The sequence below is a fragment of the Hypanus sabinus genome, chromosome 10 (genome assembly GCF_030144855.1).
Source record: "Hypanus sabinus isolate sHypSab1 chromosome 10, sHypSab1.hap1, whole genome shotgun sequence".
NCBI lineage: Eukaryota > Metazoa > Chordata > Chondrichthyes > Myliobatiformes > Dasyatidae > Hypanus > Hypanus sabinus.
Genome location: NC_082715.1, coordinates 95,574,330 through 95,591,789, shown reverse-complemented (window position 1 = coordinate 95,591,789; position 17,460 = coordinate 95,574,330). Strand labels below are relative to the sequence as shown.

The 17,460-nt window shown below is 41.6% G+C and overlaps 1 protein-coding gene across 3 annotated transcripts in view; it reads right to left on the bottom strand.

Annotated features, from left to right (window-relative positions):
• The window catches only part of LOC132400862 (cytochrome b5 reductase 4), a 126,517-nt gene that overhangs the window by 65,728 nt on the left and 43,329 nt on the right, over positions 1-17,460 (bottom strand). For all 3 annotated transcript variants that reach the window (XM_059982340.1, XM_059982338.1, XM_059982339.1), the window contains exons 8-12: positions 16,431-16,524; positions 15,173-15,208; positions 14,601-14,723; positions 10,281-10,421; positions 1,796-1,945 (exon numbers count right to left, since the gene is read on the bottom strand). In XM_059982340.1, coding sequence (XP_059838323.1) covers positions 1,796-1,945; positions 10,281-10,421; positions 14,601-14,723; positions 15,173-15,208; positions 16,431-16,524 — 544 coding nt within the window. The remainder of the gene's footprint in view (positions 1-1,795; positions 1,946-10,280; positions 10,422-14,600; positions 14,724-15,172; positions 15,209-16,430; positions 16,525-17,460) is intronic.

The following is a 17,460-nucleotide window of genomic DNA, read 5'->3' as shown; positions in this document are numbered from 1 at the left end:
GATTGGGCTTGTACACACTGGAATTGAGGAGATTGAGAGAGGATCTGATTGAAACGTTTAAGATAATTAAAGGATTTGATAGGATTGAGGCAGGAAATATGTTCCAGATGTTGGGAGAGTCCAGTACCAGAGGGCATGGATTGAGAATAAGAGGTCAGTTATTTAAAACAGAGTTGAGGAAAAACTTCTTCTCCCAGAGAGTTGTGGAGGTGTGGAATGCACTGCCTCGGAAGACGGTGGAGGCCAATTCTCTGGATGCTTTCAAGAAGGAGCTAGATAGATATCTGATGGGTAGGGGAATCAAGGGATATGGGGACAAGGCAGGGACTGGGTATTGATAGTGAATGATCAGCCATGATCTCAGAATGGCAGTGCACTCGAGGGGCCGAATGGTCTACTTCTGCACCTATTGTCTATTGTCTAATTCCAATGCTGTATTTCAACTTTCTGACTACATCACTGTTATTGCCAAATCAAAGGTGGTGACGAGTGGGCATATAGTAGGGAGACTGAAAATCTACTTGAATGGTACCAAACAACAACTTTTACTCAAAGGCAGTAAAACCAAAGAGCTAATTATCAACTACAGGAGGAGAAATTGGAGGTCCATGGGCCAGTCCTCATTAAGGGATCAGAGGTAGAGAGGGTCAGTAGCTTTAAAATCCATCCATGCTATCATCTCTCCTGTAATAACATGGCCTCATGTGCAGCACTTTGTCAAAAGCCTTCTGAAAATTCAAGAACAGAACATCCACTGACTCTCCTTTGTCTAACTTGCTTGTTATTTCCTCAAAAAATTTCCAACAAATTTGCCAGGCAAGATTTAACTTTTAGCCACAAAACATATTAGATTGTGCCAAAAGACAAAATGTAATCACTATGCAATGATCTCCCTCATCTGCACTACAATAACAATGTTAGCTTCAACTTGCTTGAAGAAAAGCTACCACTTAAATGTCTAGTATAGATGCCCACTCTTCAATACTGATATGAATAAGTGAGCATCTTGCCATCTGTGAGCACATTACATAATTCCAAAAATACACCCTTTGACCAATTTCTCCCTACCTCAGTCCTAAAAGGCCTTTCAGGAGTATTAACAAATCAATGATCATCTCCAATAAGGGAAAGATACCTCCCATATCCTTGAATGGAAATGTTATTGCTGAATCCTTGCCATCCACCTCCAGAGTGTTCTTTGATCATAAAGGTAGCTCAACAAACAATGTCATTATTGAGATTGTAATCATGCATCAGGGTCTTCATATTCAATGGCAATGCATCCACCTTCTAATTCTCCAAAGTCTTTCTATCATAAATCAAGACTGTGACAGACTACTTTCCAATTATCTGGGTAGACACAGCCCCAGCATTACTAACAAAGCTCAGAACTACCCAGGGTGAAGCAGAGAACTCATTGTGCACTATTTTCTTCCTCAAAGCAAATCGAGCCTACATTACTTATAAGATTTACAGCCTAAATTTGACAAAGCTCCTTTAGAAGTACCTCCTAAACCAGTGAACTCCTCGATCATTAAGGAAAAATGCAACAGATACATGGTGGGAAACCTGACAGTGTTGACATTCCCGAGGCTCACAATGCCCTGTCTTGAATATAATATATTCTTCCTTTCTCAATGTTGGTGTGAATTAGAAAAAATGAAAACAGCCTGTCAACACCTTCATCACAGAGGATGCAGCACTGAGAAGCAAAACTGGTAAAATTATTTTGCGTTGCCATTATATGAGAAAAAAAGTGCATCAGAAAACTAATAAAAACAACTTGTTTTCTTACCGATTTGAAGCTTGTCAATAATTGGTGTCAGCAATCCATCGGGATAAATTTTGATCATTAAGTAGATATTTGCATAGCTCTGGTCATCATTCTTTGGTTCTGGATACAAGGCTGGCAACACAGCGGTATAGGGCCTGATGACTTCTACATCTGGAAGGAATGCAGAATGTGTTGGTAGTAATATAATGAGACCTTAAGGCTGAGAAACTGAAGACAAAGAAGTTATACAGAACCATTTAGAATAAAAGACTTGTTTCTGTTTTGTGCTTCCACAGGCCTCTAGATACTTCTATAGGCAGAGGGTAGTGAATCTGTGGAATTCATTGCCATACACACCTGTGGAGGCCAAGTCGTTGGGTATATTTAAAGTGGAGGTTGATAGGTTCTTGATTAGACCATAAGACGTAGGAACAGAATGATGCCATTAGCCCATCAAGTCTGCTCTGCCATTCAATCGTGGCTGATTCATTTTTCCCCGCCTCAGGCCCACTCACCAGCCATCTCCCCATAACCTTTGCTGCTGTGTCCAATCATGAACCAATCAAGGTCTGCCTTAAATACACCCAACGACCGGGTTTTCAAAACTGCCTGTGGTAATAAATTCTACAAATTCACCACCCTCTGGCTAAATAAATTTTTGTACATCTCTGTTTTAAATGGATGCCTCTCTATCCTGAAACTGTGCCCTCTTGTCTTAAACTTCTCCACCATCCTTTGCACATTACTCTGTCTAGGCCTTTCAGCATTCACAAGGTTTCAATGAGATTTCCTCCACCACCCCCCCCCCATCCTTCTAAATTCCAGTGAGTAGAGACCCAGAGCCATCAAGTGCTCCTCAAATGATAACCCTTTCATTCCCAGAATCATCCTTGTGAACCTCCTCTGAACCCTCTCCAATGGCAGCACATCCTTTCTCAGATGAAGAGAGGAAATCTGTTAACACATAAGGTGGGGCCTCACCAGCGCCTTATAAAGCCTCAGCATTACTTCCCTGCTCTTCTATTCTAGACCATAAAGCATAGAAGCAGAATTATGGCATCTGGCCCATTGAGTCTGCTCCGCCATTCAATCATGGCTGATCATTTTTTTTCTATCCCCTCCTCAACCCCAGTTCCTGGCCTTCACCCTGTAACCTTTGATGCCATGTCCTATCAAGAACCTATCAATCTCTACCTAAAATACACCCAATGACCTAGCCTCCACAGCTGCATTTTGCCACAAATTTCACAAATTCACCACCATTTGGCTAAAGAAATTTCTCCACATCTCTGTTTTGAAAGGGTGCCCCTCTATCCTAAGGCTATGCCCTCTTGTCCTAGATACTCCCACCATGGGAAACATCCTTTCCACATCTGCTCTGTCTAGGCCTTTCAACATTCAAAAGGTTTCAATGAGATCCCCTCCCCCATCCTTCTGAATTCCAGCAAATACAGAACCAGAGCCATCAAACATTCCTCGTATGATAACCCTTTCATTCCTGAAATCATTCTTGTGAATGTCCTCTGGACCCTCTCCAATGCCATCGCATCTTTTCTAAGATGTGGGGCCCAAATTCATTCACAATACTCAAGGTGAGGCTTCACCAGTGTCTTATAAAGCCTCAGAATTGCATCCTTGCTCTTGTATTCTAGACCTCTTGAAATTAATGCTAACATGGCATTTGCCTTCCTCACCACTGACCCAACCTGCAAGTTAACCTTCAGGGTGTTCTGCACAAGGACTCACAAGTCGCTCTGCATCTCAGATTCCTGGATTTTCTCCCCAATTAGAAAATAGTCTGCACTTTTATTTCTACTACCAAAGTGCATGACAATGCATTTTCCAACACTATTTCATTTGCCACTTTCTTACCCATCCTTCTAATCCGTCCAAGTCCTTCTGCGTCCTACCTTTTTCCTCAACACTACCTGCCCCTCCACCAATCTTTGTATTATCTGCAAACTTGGCAACAAAGCCATCTATTCTATCATCTAAATCACTTATATACAGCATAAAAAGAAGTGGTCCCAAAACCAACCCCTGCAGAACACCAGTAGTCACTGGCCGCCAACCAGATAAGGATCCTTTTATTCCTACTTGCTGCCTTCTTCCAATCAGCCAATGTTCTAACAATGTTAGTTGCTTTCCTGTAATACCACAGGCTCTTAACTTGGTAAGCAGCCTCATGTGTGGCAACTTGTCAAAACCCTTCTGAAAGTCCAAATATACAATATCCATTGAATCCCCTTTATCTATCCTACTTGTAATCTCCTTAAAGAATTCCAACAAGTTCGTCAGGCAGGATTTTCCCTGAAGGACACCATGACTACTTTGTACTATCTTGTCCTGTGTCAACAAGTATTCCATCATAGAAACATAGAAAACCTAGAGCACAATACAGGTTCTTCAGCCCACAAAGCTGTGCTGAACATGTCCTTATCTTAGAAATTACCTAGGGTTACCCATAGCCTATTTTTCGAAGCTCCATGTATCTATCCAGGAGTCTCTTGAAAGATCCTATTGTATCTGCCTCCACCACTGTTGCCGGCAGCCCATTCCACGCACTCACCAATCTCTATGTAAAAAAACTTACCCCTAACATCTCCTGTGAAGCTATTTCCAAGCACCTTAAAACTGTTAGCCATGTTAGCCATTTCAGCTCTGGGAAAAAACCTCTGACTATCCACATGATCAATGCCTCTCATCATCTTATACACCTCTATCAGGTCATCCTTCATCCTCCGCCACTCCAAGGAGAAAAGGCCATGTTCACTCAACCAATTCTCATAAGGCATGCACCCCAATCCAGGCAACATCCTTGTAAGTCTCCTTTGCACCCTTTCTGTGGTTTCCACATCCTTCCTGTAGTGAGGCAACCAGAACTGAGCACAGTACTCCAAGTTGCGTCTGACCAGGGTCCTATATAGCAGCAACATTACCTCTTGGATCCTAAACCCAATCCCACGATCAATGAAGGCCAATGCACCATATGCCTCCTTAACCACAGAGTCAACCTGTGCAGCAGCTTTGAGTGTCCAATGGACTCAGACCCCAAGACCCCTCTGATCCTCCACACTGCCAAGAGTCTTACCATTAATGCTATATACTATACTACAAGGTTGAAAAGGATTCACTATGAATAGGTACGAGGGAGTAGGTTAATGTAAGGCATAACAGATGATAAATCTGTCCTGACGAACGGTCTCGGCCCAAAACGTCGACAGTGCTTCTTCCTATAGATGCTGCCTGGCCTGCTGTGTTCCACCAGTATTTTGTGTGTGTTGACAAATGATAAATATTGTCCATAATAAAAACCGTTCTACATAATTCACAAATACTGTCATTGAGTTGTAGTGTTCACTTTAAGAGATGGTGTCTAATGTAATGACATCTGTGTTTGATTTGTTCATATTGAAAATAAAGGGCTACAGCTTTTGTTAAGGACATAAGATAACTTACACAAAATCTTACATTGGTGACCCTGAAGCTCTCAGACAATTGCAGAGTTACTCATCAACATGGCCAAAACAATCGCTTTGAAGCTGGCAGAATTTTGGGAGCACCATGCTACTGTGTGGTTTTCTCAGGTGGAAGGTCATTTCCATGATAATGCCGAATTTTACTACATAGTAGAACTACTGGAAGACACAACTACATGCAATAAATATGTCACTTTGGAAACTCACCTACTACAGACTTTTGAACTCTCTGAATCAGAGTGTGCCAAACAATTGCTCTCCTTGCCTGGCCTAATGGACCACATTCTCATTCATATTCTCTTTCTCTCTCCCTCTCTCCCTCCCTCCCTCCCCCCCTCCCCCTCTCTCCTTCTCTCCCTCTCTCCCTCCCTCCCTCTCTCTCCTTCTCTCCCTCTCTCTCTCTCGGACATTACCATTCTTATTTTATTTTTAAAGATCTCTTTACGCAATAAATCACTTCATCCTCAACAATTGATTCCAACATCTTCTCAACCACTGAGTTCAGGCTAACTGGTCTACAATTTCCTTTCCGCTGACTTTCCCCTTTCTTGAAGAGTGGAGTGATATTTGCAATTTTCCAGTCCTCTGGCACCATGCCAGAGTCCAACGACTTTTGATAGATCATTTCTAATGCCACCACAATCTCTAACGCTACCTCTTTCAGAACCATAGGGTACAGTTCCTATGGTCCAGGTGACTTATGTACATTTAGGTCTTTCAGCTTTTTGAGCACCTTCTCTCTTGTAACTAACTGCGCCCACTTCTCTTCCTTCACATACTACTAGTGTCTTCCACAGTGAAGACTGATGCAAAATACTCATTTAGTTCAACAGCCATCTCCTTGTCTCCCATCATCATTTCTCCTGCCTCATTTTCTAGCGGTCCTATATCCACACTCATTTCTCTTTTATTTTTAACATACTTGAAAAAAATTTACTACCTACTGATATTATTTGCTAGCTGACTTTCATATTTCATTTTTTACCTTCAAATGATTTTTTAGTTGCTCTCCATAAGTTTTAAAAGACTTCCCAATCTATCTTCCCACTAATTTTGGCTTTGTTGTATGCTCTTTCTTTTCCTTTTTCAATAGCTGTGACTTCCCTTGTCAGTCATGGTTGTACTATTTTACCATTTGAGTACTTCATCATTTTTGGAAGACACATGTCCTGCACCTTTCTCATTTTTCCCCAGAAACGCACACCATTGCTGCTCTGCTGACGTCCCTGCCAGCAGCTCCTTCCAGTTTACATTGGCCAACTCCTCTCTCATACCGCTGTAATTTCCCTTACTTCACTGAAGTACTGATACATCAGACTTTACTTTCTTCCTATCAAATTTCAAGTTGAACACAATCACACTGTGATCACTGGTTCCTAAGGGTTATTTTACCTTAAGCTTCCTAATCACCCCTGGTTCATTACATAACACCCAATCCAGTATAGCTGATCCCCTAGTAGGCTCACTGACAAACTGCTCTAAAAAGCCATCTCGTAGGCATCTCAGACTCACTCTCTTGGGATCCATTTCCAACATTCCTCTTGTGACACGCCTTTTCTATTTACTGTTGTAATCTGCAGACAACATCCCAGCTACTATTGGGAGGCCTGTCTATAAACTGACATCAGTGTCCTTTTACTCTTTTAGTTTCTTAAATCAAACCACAAGCATTCACCATCTCCCGATCCTATGTCACATCTTTCTATTGATTTGATGCCATTCTTTACCAGCAGAGCCATGCCACCTCCTCTGCCTACCTTCCTATCCCTCTGATACATTGTATACCTTAGACATTCAGCTCCCAACTACTACCATCCTTTAGCCACAATTCAGTGATAGCCATAAAAATCATACATGACAATCTGTAATAGAGCAACAGGCTCATCCACCTTATTTCTTATAATCTGCGCATTGAGATATAACACTTTGAGTACCGTATTTGCTACCCTTTTTGATTCTGCATCACTAATATACTCATACTCACCCTGCTGGCTGCAATTATGCCCTATCATCTACCTGTCCTTCCTTGACAGTCTGACTGCACACTATCTTTGCTTATTTACCATCCGTCCTATCCAGAGTCCCTTCACTCAGTTCCCAAAATTAGTTTAAACCCTCCCCAACAACTCTTAAAAATCCTGCCCACTAGAACATCGGTTCTCCTTGGGTTCAGGTGCAAACTGTCAGTTTTGAACAGGTCATACCTACCACAGAAGAGATCCCAATGATCCAAGAACCTGAAGCTCTGCCCCTTGCACCAGGTTTTCAGCCGGGCATTAATTTGCCCAAATCATCCTGTTTCTACCCTCACTGGCGTGCTGCACATTCAGCAATCCAGAAATTACCACCCAGGAGGTCCTGCTTCTCAGCTCTCTGAATTCTCTTTTCAGTACCTCTTTGCTTTTCCTTCCTATGCCATTGGTACCAATATATATCAAGACATCTAGCTACTCTCCCTCCCTCTCCAAAATGTTTTGGACACGATCCGAGGCGTCGCTGAGTCTGGCATCTGGGAGGCAACATCCCTTTTGGGTATCCCGTTCATGTCCACAGAGTCTCCTGTCTGTTCCCCTGATTACTGAGTCCCCTATCAAGACCACTCCCCTCTTCTGCACCACAGACCAATGCTCAGTGGCAGTAACCTGGTCTCCATAGCATTCCTGTGGAAGGTCATCTGCCATAATAGCATCCAAAGCGGTATATTTATTTTTTGAGGGGATTGGCCACAGGGGTGCTTTGTGCAAACTGTCTATTCGTATTTCCATTTTTCCTGACAATCACCCAGCTACTCGCTTCCTGCAACCGGGGTTTCTACTTCCCTGTAATTCTAATCAATTATCTCCTCATTCTCCCATACAAGCCCAAAGTCACCCAGCTGCTGCTCCAGATCCCTAACACTGTTTTCAAGGACCTACAGATGGATGCACTTGTTGCAGATGTGGTTTCTTGAGAGATTCTGGGTCTCCCAGGTCTCCTAACATCCAGCATGAAGAACACACAACAGCCACTTACTACAGTAGGTAATAATAGGCATCCATTAGTCTCAAGAGACCATGGATTTGCGCCTTGGAAGGCCTGGGCAGGGTTGTATGGGAGACTGGCAGTTGCCCAAGCTGCAAGCCTTCCCCTCTCCACGCCACCGAAGTTGTCCAAGGGAAGGGCACTAGGAACCAAGCAGCTTGGCAACGGTGACGTCGCAGAGCAATGTGTTGTTAAGTGCCTTGCTCAAGGACACAACACGCTGCCTCAGCTGAGGCTCGAACCAGTGACCTTCAGATCACTAGACTGATGCCTGATCCACTAGGCCACACGCCAACACACTACACTAGGTACAGTAAGAGATCAAAAAAAAAAGGGAACCTTAACAGAAGTTTACCTGGTGCTAACACCTCTTTCGAGCTGAAGCCTCCTTTGAGCCAAAGACTGACACTCCTACTCACCAGTCACCACTGGCCTACGCCCAACAATGGCTTGTACCTTCTGTATTTTTAAACAACCTGTATTTTTAACAATGGCTTGTACCTTCTGTATTTTTAAACAACCTGTATTTTTAAACTGACCTGTGAGAAACCTTGTCGCTGTGGCCTGTTCCTGCTGCTGATTGGACCGTTGGAATTAGTAAGGACATCAAAGTTTACAGGGAGAAACCAGGAGAATGGGGTTGAGGGGGATAATAAATAAGCACGATGGGATGGTGGAGCAGACTCAATGTGCTCAATGGCCTAATTCCGCTCCTGTATCTTATGATCTTATGGAAAGTTCTGGAAGTATTCTTCCAGTGGTATTTCAAGATTGCTGGGATAAGGAAAGTCCAGCTTAAGTGTTGATTCTAAAAGCTAGTCTAAAGATCAGATAACAAAATGGATCAGGTCAGCTGTGATCCTGCACTCAAGCAGAAGCAACGGAGGGCTGTTCTATCATACTTAACCCATCCAGAATGAGTAACTGCTAAGGAGGAACTAAGTTCAAGTTCAGTTATCATTAAACCATACATAGATGCACAAATGAAAGCATTCCTCTGGGGCCAAGGTACAATACACATTACCAATAGCACATTGCTCTCCCATGCCACTTCAATGTCTCCTCTCCTGCAACAGATGAGCCCGCAACTTCCACCTAGTTCTAGCCACTACTGAGGCAACGCAGTTACCCCGCTGTCAGTCCTGCCATGGAACCAGAGGCAGCATTCTACACTACCAATGCCCACCAGGGTCTTGTGATCCCAATAAAAATGTCCAGATATTCACGCGCACCACCACAGCACAACAACGCACAAGTCTAGTCCACAACACAACAATGGTTTTCAACAAGTCCCTCTGTATCGCCATTGAGACACTTACTGATGGGGTGGTCCTGCAGTACTTGACATTTTTAGCATTTAGCAGTGACTTGCGATTGTAAGGAAAGATATACAGGACAAACAAATACACCTTTGATTGGAGCCTGAGTGGACACTGAATTCCGAGCGCGTCACCATCTTACCGGAAAATAATCTTACGAATAATAATAAACATAATTATAACATGTACTAAAAATCCAAGCATAAACACATCACACTGTTATGCTTAGATATGACACAGTGAATTAATTGCAACATCTTTAAAGTGGTGTTCTTTAAGAATGGATGAGAAATCTTTAACGTTGAAGGTAACAGAATGAGTCTGAAAGCTCCATATCATCTATTGACGCTATCTTAATCAATTAGGGTGTAATTTCGAACTCACTGCCTATAATCACAACAAAAAGTAGATACATTTTCATGCTGACAAGGCTTTGTTCAGTACAAATAACAGGAATCCACAAACAATGAATCACTGTTTCATAAAAGCAGAATTGCAACAACAGGGCATCCAATGACTGAGAAACTATACAATACCTAAAGCTTTCACGTTTAATCTTTTTTCCTTTAGATGCAGTTTGAAAGAACTAGTCAATTTTCAGCTAGTCATCCATATGATTACTGTATTTGTATTTTGCTTTTAAATTGAGTGCTCTAGTGAACTGTACAAGGGGAGGCGTTGACATACCTTGAATGCAGCTCTTAAGATACACGTGTTGCCCAACAGGTACAGTCAAGTGACATCCAGGGGGTAGTTGAAAGCAGAACAATCTGGTGTTGTGTGAGACATCCACCTTGGAGATCAGACTGCATTTCCGGTAAAAAAGATCTGTTTTGGGAGTGGAGCAATAGAGGACTTGTAATTTTGGCAGGATAGTAATGAAAGCAATTCTCATTATTTTTCTCTCCAATATGACACACCTTTCAACAACTTTCAATTCCATGGTCCTGACCAACTCATTTTCACCATAGATATCCAATCCCAATACATGACCACATCCCACCAGGAAGGCCCAAAGCTCTCCACTTCTTTCTCAGCAAAAAAACATAACAAGTTCCCCTCCCCCACCACCACCACCCCTCAACAATCTGGCAGAATTGGTCTTCACCCCTCAACAATTTCTCCTTCTGTTTTTTCCACTTTCTGCAAACACAAAGGGTAGCCTTGGGCACCCACATGAGCCCCAGCTATTTTGTAGCCACACAGAACAATCCATGTTCCAAGCCTTCACCAGTAATACTCCTCAACTCTTCCCCCACTACACGGATGACTGCATTGGTGCTGCCTCATGCATCCATGCTGAGCTTGTCAACTTTGCCCCCAACTTCTACTCTGTCCTTCAACTCACTTGGTCCATTTCTGACCCCTCTCTTGATCTCTCTGTTTGCATCTCTGGAGACAAACTGCCTACTGACACCTTTTATAAACCTACCAATTCTCATGGCTATCATGCCTATATTTCTTCCCACCCCGTCTCCTGTACAAAAAACATGCTATTCCCTTTCTTAGTTCTTTTGTCTCTGCAGCATCTATTCCCAGAATTATGCTTTCCCTTCCAGGACATCAGAGGTATACTCCTTCTTCAGAGAACAGGGTTTCCCTTCCTCCATCATTGATGCTGCCTTCACCCACATCTCCTTCATTTTCTAGACTTGCACACAGCCCATCTTATTGTTGCCTTAACCTGAATACGGTTCTTCTTGTCCTCACCTACCACTCCATGACTTCCACATCCAACACATCAGTCTCCACCACCCTGGGCCATCTTCAATGAGATCCTACCACTAAACACATCTTCACCTCCGTTGCTTTCTGCCTCTGCAGTTCCTTAGTCCACTTGTCCCTCCCCACTAATCTCCCAGCTGGTGCACATCCCTGCAAGAGACAGAAATCCTACACCCGCCCATTCACCTCCTCTTTTACCTCCATTCAGGGCCCAACAGTCCTTCCAGATGAGGCTTTGCTTCACCTGTGAATCTGTTGGGGTCACCAATTGTATCCCAATGAGGTGTAATGTAAATTGAAGGCCACTTTGTCGAGCGTCTCCGCTCCATCCGCCAAAAGCAAAACTTGCTGGTGGTCAGACATTTTAATTCCCATTTCCATTCAGACATGTCAGTTCACGGTCACCTCTTTTGCTACAGTGAGGCATCCTCAGGGTGGAGGAGCAACACTTCGTGTTCCATCTCGGTAGCCTCCAACATGATGGCAGGAACATTGATTTCTCCCTCTGGAATTCCCCACCCCCACCCTTCCCCTCTTTTTATATTCCCCACTCTAGCCTCCTAACTCATCTCCGCACCTGCTCATCACCTCCCCTAGTGCCCTTCCTTCCCTTTCTCCCATAATCCATTCTCCTCTCCTATTGGATTCCTTCTTCTCCAACTCTTTACCTTTCCCACATACCTGGCTTCACCTACCAGCTTCTAGCTAGTCCTCCTTCCCCTTCCCCACCTTTGTATTCTGGCATCAGCCCCTTCCTTTCCAGTCCTGAAGGGTCTTGACCCAAGGAGTCAAGGTTTCCATAGGTTCTGAGTTCCTGACCTGCTGAGTTTTGTGTGTGCTGCCCTGGATTTCCAGCATCTCTTGAAGCAAATCAAAGATGGCAGCGCGACACAGCTTGCAGCGGCCACTCTGGAGCTGATTATCTGTTATTTGTGAAGTGGGGTGCCGTGTGCAATCATAATCGATTGAAAACGGATGTGGGAGCAAAGAGGAACATTGGGAAATCACCAGGAAGACCTTCTTCTTTGCTGCTGCTGCTGTGAGATCCGGGACTCCAGCTGGGAAGAACAGGCCCCCAGTCCTCGGCGTCGCATTGCCAATGGCCGTTGGCTCGGCAGAGGATGGTGCTCAGAGAAGCTGTGCCGGAGGGGATGGTCATCGGCTTGGAGGTTCGACGAACTCAGAGTCCGCTGCGGTCAGGTCACTTTTGGTGTGTGCTGCGTCTGCGAGGCTGGGTTCAACGGAGCTTTCATTGTGTGCTGCGTCTGCGAGGCTGAGTCGGGCGGCGCCGTGGAAGTCCATAGCGGGGGTATTCCCTTCTGCCGCCGGCGTGGGATGGCGAGTCTGTCGGGACTCTGGGGACTTGTGGAAACTGTGTGGTGATTTCTTTTGAACTTATAGTCCTTTAACATCTTTGGACTATTTTTACTGTGCCCATGTTCTGTTTTTTTAATCAATTATGGTATTGTTTGCACTGTTGTAACTATATGTTGTAACTATGTGGTTTTCTGCAGGTCTTGCAGCTTTAGTTTTTGGTCTTGTTTTGTCTGGTGGTCTTGGAGCTCCTTTCCGGGAACACGCTAAGACGGTAGCGCAATGTTAATATGCAGCAGCCTCTCAGGACTCTGGATTGGGGATTGCCAAACGTTATGTGGATTTTCAGGCGTAGACTGTTTTCTCATATGCTTTTGTGATATCATTCTGGAGGAACGTTGTCTCATTTTTTAACTGCACTGCATTTGTGGTTTCTAAAGGACAATAAACTGAATCTGAATCTCTGAATCTGATTTATGGCATAATTTTTCCTAATTTGTTACACAAATTTCTGGCACATAAACCCACAGGTTGACAAAATGTTTCTTGATATATCTTAACTTTCTCTGCCACAAAATACTATCTGATAATATCCTTGTTCTGCATGGGTCACTTATATCAAGGTAGGAAAGCTCGTATTCCAAAAGTTTGCATGATTAGTTATCACTAAATTATGGATTATAATTCTTATGTGAGAAGGGCTTTAGCAAAGAGCCTTACATGAGGAAATCTGCAGATGCTGGAAATCCAAGCAACACACACAAAATGCTGGTAGAAAGCAGCAGGCCAGGCCGCATCTATAGGAAGGAGTACAGTCGACATTTCAGGCCGAGACCCTTCGTCAGGACTTCTGTACAAAGAGCCTTGCCTCATTCTGATGTTGACGGTCTTCAGCCTGATGTATGCCAATGCGTTTCTTCCTTGCAGTCATTTACCTTTCATGCTCACCTCAGACCTTGGAACTTGACCCTATCTTTTGCTGCCCTGATAGGCCAAACTTACATCAAACTATGGCTGAAGCTGAGTACAAAGTCATTGGCTTGAATCAGGCTGCTTCATGAAAGCATTGTGAGTAATCACACTCAGCAGTGCAGTATTTAAAGCCTTTGATAAGTACCTGTACAGTATGTGTATATTGATTTAACTATGAAGATTTAAAGCTAGTGAACTACTATCACAAACAGTTTGAAGAGCATCTCTTGAAATCACCCTGTAAAAACATGTGTGGCCAGTGTTTTAAAAAAAATTCCATCCTGTACAATAATGGTTATATTTCAGTAGTTTTCATTACTTTTGATAGATCAATTTGTCCTCAAATAGTAAATCTCAAAAGGTTTCCTCACATTTCCCATCTCATGACATTCTGTAACTGAAATGGGAGAGTAAAGTTCTGGGGCATCTGAAGATTATGAAACTCCATTTCGTACAAATGTTCAGCTGGACGTTAATATACAACAAAGGATCGTAAGGTCTGAGTAAAGCGTGCCACAGAAGTAAAATTTCTTATATTACAGATATGACCTGTAATTTGTCCTTAGTGCTAACATACAATGTAGCAAATAAGTTTTCTTTACTTGTTGCACTTGTGACACTTCTCTGGATCTTTTCCCTAGTATAAACAACTTAAGGATCCCCAAAAGGGAAATGAAAAGCTGGAAAATCCTGTTTGGAAACAAACTACTTGTACTTAACTTCAACTGATCCTCCAAAAGGATTGAAGACTTTGTTCAAAATCAATCCCTAGAGAAAGTGCAAAGATCTATACATTGGGATTACACCAACTAGCACAACTAAGGTAATCTGGAGATTTTATAAAGCACTACCGCTGTGTACTAATGTAGGTTTCAGCCCAACACATTCACACTAGCTACAAGGTACTCAACCTAAACTTTATACTTTTCACATCCATCATAAATAATATAAATGAATCAACTTAAGAATCATTCAAATAATATCATGTATACATACCCCTGTTAGCATTCTTTTCATATGTGTTGTGGTGTTCTTGAGGCTGTCCAAGATCATTCCATACTGTATTATTAACTTTTTTCAAGTGTAGTTCAATTTTCCCCACTTTGTTGCGACAGCGTACTAAATGAATAAATTAGAAGTAACATGCTGCACAAGAAGTGATACAACAGAACTCAGAACAGTATGCAAACTCTTGGTAAATTCCTCATGTAATTTTAAGGTGTGGCCAAAATAATCATAAAAATGACTTGCAGAATTTCCAGCTAGTTGCCTGATTTGTGCTATGGATCTGAAAAAGCCAAAGCCTTGATCATAAATTCATAAAATCATCTTCAAATTCAGATATGTAATAGAAGACTATTTCCCACATATAGTATTGGTACATATTTTCTGGATTATTAACTGAAAACAAAATAAATTAAAGTAAACAAGCATTTTTCCTTGTTAGGTGCAAAATGCACAAAATTTCACAGAGTGAGAAAGCAAGAAAAAAAATTCTGAAGCTCTGAATGATATTCATGTAGCCAGTATTTTCTTGAAATATACAATATTATTAAAACTCTGCTTACCAGATGTACTCTCTTGTACTACTTCATGACTCAGTTCTACATTAAAAAAAAGTGGGAACATTGTTGGTCCAAAACAAAGTCAATAAAAAAAAAGTATACACTATTAATGTCAAAGAAAATCTATAAGCCTGACAGACTTTCAGAGAGAAACTGTCATTCACACTAATAAGAGGTGAATTTAAACTATGGTTTGCAGAATTGTTCAGTGGCACAGAGTGGAACAGGACCAGACTAGCCGGTGATGAGTTATCCGAACTCTGCTGGGTTATTTTTCTTAGGTTGTCATGAATGAGAATGTGCTGGAATGGAAATACACAACTGAGTTTCATATTAGACCATTTCAGACAACATTAAGTTAAACATCACGAAGTGTGTAACTGAAGTAACATACAAAAAGGGTGGAAATGGCTGGTCCATGTCAATTAAAATACCATTTGGGTTATTAACACTAGTCAGGCAGTCATCATGGCAACTTCTCTGGTACAAGCCCTGTATTTACAGATCTACCTATTTTAGATTTACAGCATAGTGTGGAACTCACAGCCTCGAGGCTGAGTTTATAGTGACCTTCACTTGTACGTCTGACAGCTTTAAAGGTAAAACATACTGTATGTAACAAAAAGGAACTTTTGTACAAGGATGACCCTGACTCTTTGATTTTCACAGAAAGTACCTCTTCTCACCTAGTGTGAGCAATTGGATAATAGCCTGTTAATCCAAGTGAAGATGTAAATAAAGAACTTAAAATTGATTTATCTGTGTAATAGTGACAGACATCAGACTAAGTTAGGTAGGCATCTTTTAGGTTAGAGTGAAGCATAGTTTATATGCATTATGAAGGCCTTCTAACACAATCACATTCAGAGATAATGCATGTGCCAATCAATTTATTAAAGTGCCATCTGAAGTCTTTGTATTTGGATGGCTTTGTATACAAGTGTATTAAGTATGTTGAAGACTCAAAACACCTAATATGTGACCTGGAAATTGAGGGAGAGTTATGTTTCTGAAAGTTACATATACAATTTTAACAAAAATAATTGATTATTTCCTTAGCTCACTATATAAACTGGAATTATTTCAATATTCCCATTTAACCGCAACAATGTGAACCTTGTATTGTAGAAGACCAATATTCAGTAATATATAACAAGTTTTTTTAAAAAAATAGAATATTAGTGATGAATGTATTAATCATTTGTGTTTATTCATTTTCTGAATTGGCTCATTAGATATTGCCATTGAAGCTCCTACATACCTAAATGAAGGATATAAGAATGTTCTTCTTGACGAACTTCTGTTCTAAGAACACTACCTTCCAAGTCAACAATCACAGAATCTGAGTTGATGTCCTTCAAAAGAATTTTGTACAAATTAATAAATGACCTGCTTAAAATAAAAATTTTACACCAAAGGTTTAAATAATTGATTTACAGATGCCTACAATAATTGATTATTTTTCATTCCGAATGCATTTATTAGTACAAATGTCATCAATACAAGTGGTCACACCAAATCCTTTTCTACTTGTGAAAGGAGGTATTCATTTTATATCTAGAAAATGGATTGCACTAATTCATTTTCTGAATAGCACATGGTGCAATTTCAATTTCACAGGGAATATGTTGCACTGGAGATTGGTATCATTTCACATAGAGGAATTTACAAAATTAGTGTATGTCCGGATGAACCCCACATTAATGCATCTAATCTATTCCCTGCGTTAAGAGCATACCAAATGACACCCCATTATGTGACACCCATGCTATATAATGTGAAGAAAGGTATATATAAAGACTACTATTGAACATGCTTGAACCAGAGGCAAATTCTACTAACTTAATGCTTTTCTTCTATTTAAAAGAACAATCCTTTTTAAACCTGACAAGGCATCCTCTGACTGCATGCACCTCAACCATCTTCAGGGTCCACAGAGCACACTATAGAAGTGAGGGGCAGAGTCATAGCGCTATACAGCATGCAAAGTATGTCCTTTGGCCTGACTCATCCATGGCAACCAAGTTGTCTAATTGAGCTAGTCCCATTTGCATCTACTTGGCCCATATCTGTCTAACCCATTTCTAACCATGTACCTCTCTAAATGTCTTATAGATGTGATAATTGTTTCTACCTTTATTTCAACCAGTTCTTCTAACAGGTTATTCCATACAGACGTTACCCAATGTGTGAAAAAGTTGCCCTTCAGGTCTCAAAATTTTTCCCCCTCACTTAAAACTTATGCCCTCTAATTTTAGATTTCCCTACCTTAGGGAAAAGACTATGGCTAT